Source organism: Prosopis cineraria, unplaced genomic scaffold (assembly GCF_029017545.1).
Source record: "Prosopis cineraria cultivar Desert tree isolate PC_DT_omini unplaced genomic scaffold, ASM2901754v1 PC9, whole genome shotgun sequence".
Taxonomy (NCBI): Eukaryota; Viridiplantae; Streptophyta; class Magnoliopsida; order Fabales; family Fabaceae; genus Prosopis; species Prosopis cineraria.
Window position 1 is genome coordinate 30,111,409 of NW_026555340.1, and position 5,526 is coordinate 30,116,934.

At 30.0% G+C, this 5,526-nt stretch overlaps 1 protein-coding gene across 2 annotated transcripts; it reads left to right on the forward strand.

The window, feature by feature from the left end:
* Positions 1–2,463: 2,463 nt before the first annotated feature.
* On the forward strand, positions 2,464–4,325 carry LOC129320988 (uncharacterized). 2 transcript variants are annotated; one of them, XM_054966705.1, is made up of 6 exons: positions 2,479–2,797; positions 3,070–3,331; positions 3,421–3,457; positions 3,563–3,668; positions 3,831–3,941; positions 4,036–4,325. In XM_054966705.1, exons 1-6 carry the CDS (start codon positions 2,693–2,695, stop codon positions 4,150–4,152), a joined length of 738 nt encoding a protein of 245 aa, XP_054822680.1. In that variant the 5' UTR covers positions 2,479–2,692; the 3' UTR covers positions 4,153–4,325. The 2 variants fall into 2 exon arrangements, with proteins under 2 accessions (XP_054822681.1, XP_054822680.1); XM_054966706.1 differs by lacking the exon at positions 3,831–3,941 and having other exon boundaries at positions 2,464–2,797.
* Positions 4,326–5,526: the final 1,201 nt, after the last annotated feature.

Sequence of the window (5,526 nt, forward strand, 5' to 3'; positions counted from 1 at the left end):
CAATCATAAATCTAACATTTCAAGTTAGTATTCCTTCACACAGTTTAATAAACATGTAAACATACGATATATTTTTATCAAATTTATTCCTCATTTAATTGCGTTGGAATAGGTGGAAGTTAAATAAACTAGTCACATTGTTAAATTAAATTAGAAAAAAAACAAAAAATATTGTTTTAATTTACTTTGAAATTCTAAATAGACTTATAATATCCAATAAAAAATTATTCTAAAAAAACCAATATAATGAAGGGACTTAGGCAAATTTAACCCACATCATAGGACCAAATGAAAATAATGGCCTAACCTGTCTTTAATTTGAATAAATGGCCTTTAATATTTATTTAAAACTTAATTTACAAAATTGCCTTTTTAATTATAATGTCTGGCTTTTGCAAATGCTTGAACACTCTAAACGCAAGAGAGCAGAGTAGACGGACAGAGACTTAAATTGTTCATAATTTTTTATTTTATTTTATGTATTTAATTCTTCGTTAAGTTAAAAGTTCATAATTTTTATAGATTATGTTTAATTTATTTTGGACAAATGATTATGTATCTTTCATGTTACTAATGTGTGATACTACATTATTGATATATGAATATATATCAATAACAAATAAGTTCATGTCTGATAATCTGGTTATATTAATTTGATATAGGATATCAGTGATATATTATTGTATATCATTTATATATAAGTGATATTTGTAAAAACTTACAAATACCATTTTATCTTATAGATATGAAGATGTTTAATTTCATTATTTCTTGTAATGGAAATATGATTCAAACAACTGTTATATCGATGATTCATATTTTGAAGTGCTTGTGGAAGATACAACTTTATATCTTAATATCACAGAAATTGTCTACGAGAAATTGCGATTGAATGCAAGTCATGAGATTAAATTGATAGTTTCTTTTGATATTGGGACTTCAACATATAATTATTTAAAGGTAAAAAATAACAATGATTTGATATGATATTTTAATTTGTTAAGAAATTCTAACATATTTAACTTTTCATTGATTGTGTTTATTTCTAATGGACCTTTGTCCATATATAAGAAGCGTTTGAATCTTGTCATAAATGAGCTAGTTTTTTAACTCTATGTTTTTATATATTTATCAATAATAAGCATTATAGTAGAGATAATGAGCTTTTGCAAATAGATGATATTGAGGAGGGAGATGTATTTTTTGACAAATTGAATGTTCAAAAAGTTTTGCAACTTTTAGCTATGAAAGAGAATTTTGAATACAAGACTTTCAAATCAAATGGTTAGAGGCCTGTTATTTCTTGCAACGTTGATGGTTATAAATGGTATATGAGGGCCTCGATGGTTTATTTTACTTGGGTTTAGGTCATTAGAGGATATGTTAAGGACCATACTTGTGCTACTAATATTGTGTGTGGTGATCATAAGAAAGCAATAAGTCTTATCATTAATGAATGTGTGAAGTAAAAATCTTCGACAAGCGCTTGAATGTATAAACCACTCACATGATGATTGTTTGAATCTCATTCTCCATTATAAGAAATGACAATATTAAGCATTCTTATATCTACAACATAAAATGGTGTTGGTAAGTTTTCATTGATATGGCTTATTTATTAGTAATATACAATAGTATATCACTGATATACTATCACAAATTAACATAACAAGACAATCAGATATAAATTTATTTATCACCGTATATTAATAATATAGTATCACAGATTAGTAATACAAAAAACGCATAATCATTTGCTTAAAATTGATCAAATGCAATATGTAAAAAATTCTAAACTCTTAACTTATCACAGACAATCAAATACTTAAATTAATAAAATAAAAAATTATGAACAGTGAAAGTAATAATCCAAACAAGGTTTCATAATCAGTGAGAACAAATCACATGTTATGAACAAATGAATAACTATTTGGTGAAGATATTATCAAGAAATATAATGATAGCAAATGATAGATAATAGATTCCAACCTATTGTTCAACTTCCAAAAACCAGAATTTAATGATTAATCCTGCAAATATTGGATAACGCTATTGAAAAATATTTGATAGTGATCCTCTTGGGGCAAAAAAGGAAAGAAATGATTGTAAAATGAGAAAAAATAAGATGATTGTGTGTACGTGAAATCAATTCAATTAGTTGAAGGTTAAATAATTTAGTTGGATATTATAATCATTTAATTACACAAGATATATTCTTGGTCCAATTCATGAGAAAGTTATTATTGCATGTTTTATATGTTTGTTCTGTAAATAGAAAAAAAAATAACTTTCAACTAATTTTATGAATGGAATATATTTTAAAATATTTAAAAAATATATTCATAATTTTTGAAAATTCTATTTTCCACATCCATTGGTCCAATATTCTCTCGTGGGAGTATTGGTTGAGTCGCATGAAAATTTGAGGAAATCTCAATCTGAATGTGTTTAAATAAAAACAAAAACCCGCCGCTTACGCCACTATCACCAGTGCAGTGAAGAGAAGGAGAAGACCGGCAGCATTAAATTCAAAGCGGTGGTTCTGGTGAGATCTGGGTGACACAAAATATGCGGAAAAAGATATACATGGACATAAAGTTGAGCTCTTGGACGAAAACGGAAAGATTTCAAACTGAGACTCTGGTTGTCTATAAAGTGCAGGAAAATTAAAGCAGCAACACCACCAGAAATTATGGCTTTCGAGGAAGAGGTAGACGATAAGAACATCTCTGAGACAGAACTATCTAAGATTCCTCTCATGAGAGCTTTCGTTGAATCCAAGGATCCCTCTGCTAAGGTAATCATTTTCACTGTCTATTTTGCTGCTTCTATTTCCAACAATTTTGCTTCTTTTGATGGCTTCGATTTTTTTCCTCTCCGATGGTTAGATCTCTCTGAGACTTTGTGAAAAGAACAATTTGTTTACTCGGATCTCGAAGTGATTCTTCGGCCCCCTTCTGTTTTTGACAATGCCTGCAGCTTTATTGGACATCTTTAGTAGCCATGATTTCGAAAGATATTGTTCATTTTCTTACGTTGAGGCTAACTGGTAAAGTGGTAATATTTCAGGAATATGATGATTTGACGATCAGAAGATTCTTGCGCGCTCGTGAACTAGATATAGAAAAGGCTTCATCAATGTTCCTGGAGTTCCTGAAATGGAGAAGCTCATTTGTTCCAAATGGTTCTATTTCTCTATCAGAGGTTCCAGATGAACTTGCCCAGAACAAGATGTTCATGCAGGGATTCGATAAGAAAGGACGTCCCATAACAGTTGTCTTTGGAGCAAGACACTTTCAAAACAAAGTTGGTGGTCTGGACGAATTCAAACGTGAGTTTTCAATCACGAAATCCTCTGACAGTTTTGAAATCTGCCACCGGAATTCAATTCTTACGTACAAACTAAATTCGCTTGTACAGGTTTTGTAGTGTACTCTCTTGATAAACTGTGTTCAAGGTAATTCGTCTCCCTTTGTTGTTATGATGCTGAACCTGTACTTAGAACAGTGAAACAGCACAAGTTTGTAACTTTTAAAGTAAAATACCATTTGGTGTTTCTCAGGATGCCAACTGGTGAAGAGAAGTTTGTAGGTATAGGAGATCTTAAAGGATGGGGATACTCAAACTGTGATATCCGTGGTTATCTTGGTGCTCTAAAAATTTTGCAGGTAAAGTTAAAATTATTTCGTCCTGACATACGCAGGATAAGTAGTTCAACAAGACAATAGAATTCTATCAAGAATTTAAGATGGGTATGTTAGTTCATCAACTGCATCTTGATCAAGAATCATATTTTGAATATTTTCATGGTGGGTTTCTTGTGGTTGCAGGATTATTACCCAGAAAGGCTGGGTAAGTTATTCATAGTAAACGCACCCTCCTTATTTATGACGGCTTGGAAGATTGTTTACCCTTTCATTGACAAGAAAACCAAGGAGAAGGTGACATTTTAGAAATCTGCACACACACACACACACACACACACACACACACTCGTGCATGTGATTATTTTATGATTGGACAATGTTTGCACAGATTGTGTTTGTGGAGAACAGTACGTTAAAATCAAGATTGCAGGAAGATATAGAGGAGGATCAGCTTCCGGAGACATACGGGGGAAAGATGCCATTAGTCCCCATCCAGAATTGCTAGTTAATAACAAGCAATCTCAATTAATGTGGGGGAAATCAAAATAATCATATTTTGTTCCTTTGTATTTATGTGGGCTTGCTAATTTCTTCTTCCTTTACATAAATCTGTGTTGTATGGGATGCCATGTGAGGATATGATATACTAGAATTATATAAAAGTGCCGGTTTCTTTTATTATTTGTTAACAATAGACGTTAGAGCCCAATTCATTGAACATGTAATAAACTGTTCGTGCTGAGCATCAACTCGTCTTTTTGTCTGTTGAAGTGTTGATTCAGGCAACCTGACGGAGTAGGAAAAATCAAGTACCTTCCATGACCCGACTTTAAATTCAGAAGTACAAAACGAGAATGCAGAAAATATGCATATTAAAAGGAAAATCAATGCTCTCTTGATTGAGTATTATAAGATTTTTCATGTCAAAAAATATAAAATATTTTAAGTTTTTTAAAATATAATCAATAAAATATTTAATTAAAACACTTTTAAATAAAGATATATTTTAAAATATTATATAATTTTAAAGGAAAATGACAATTACAAATCTCAAGAAGGCATTAATGATAATTTAAAATTAGGGGTGGGAACAGGTCAAGTTACTATTAAAGATTTATCTAAAGCTTGATCTAGCTTATTTATTAAATAAACTCAGGTCAGGTTTGATCATTTAATTAAACTTATTTAGTTAAATAAATCATGTTTAATTTTAAAAAACCTTAAAATGCTCTCATTTCATGTTACTAATTTCAATAATTATAACACTATCAAATCAATTATAGGCCTACGTTTTTAAACCAAAAAAAAAAAATGGATTATAAGATGATCTTCTTAGTCGAAGACCAAGACATGAGTTACAAGACACTCCCCACTTTGTTCGAAGACCAAGATTGAAGGCAAACCGAGCATCTTCGGAGCAATGCAAAGGATTTCCTACTAAAAAAACATAAGACTTTGATAAGCTATTTGTTGCACTTGCTTATGAGGTAATTTCATCGATTTATTAAATTTTTAATTGTAAGTTAAAACCATAATTTTTAAAAGAAATTTCGCTTTTTTGAAGATTTGAAATTGTCATTAATACTTTTTTGGGTTTATAATTGTCATTTTTTCTAATTTTAAATGTTATTGACTAATAATTTATTAGAGAATATAAATTAATTAAAAATGCCAGAAGCATGTCAGTTTAAAACATCCTCATCTATGTCATTTATATGGGAGTTAGAGAATTTATTTTGACTTTATTTATAAAGTATTTTTATTAATTTTGTATCCATTTTTATTTCATTTTATTTTTATCTCTATTAAATGCTGCCGACAATCAAAGCAATTTATTAAATGCATTACCTGCGAAAAAGGAAGGCTCACCTATTGGCTG

Coding starts and splice junctions, on each gene's coding strand:
- LOC129320988 (XM_054966705.1), top strand. CDS start 2,693: ATGGCTTTCGAGGAAGAGGTAGACGATAAGAACATCTCTGAGACAGAA. Junction 3,458..3,562: donor CTTGATAAACTGTGTTCAAG/GTAATTCGTCTC, acceptor GGTGTTTCTCAG/GATGCCAACTGGTGAAGAGA. Junction 3,942..4,035: donor ACAAGAAAACCAAGGAGAAG/GTGACATTTTAG, acceptor ATGTTTGCACAG/ATTGTGTTTGTGGAGAACAG.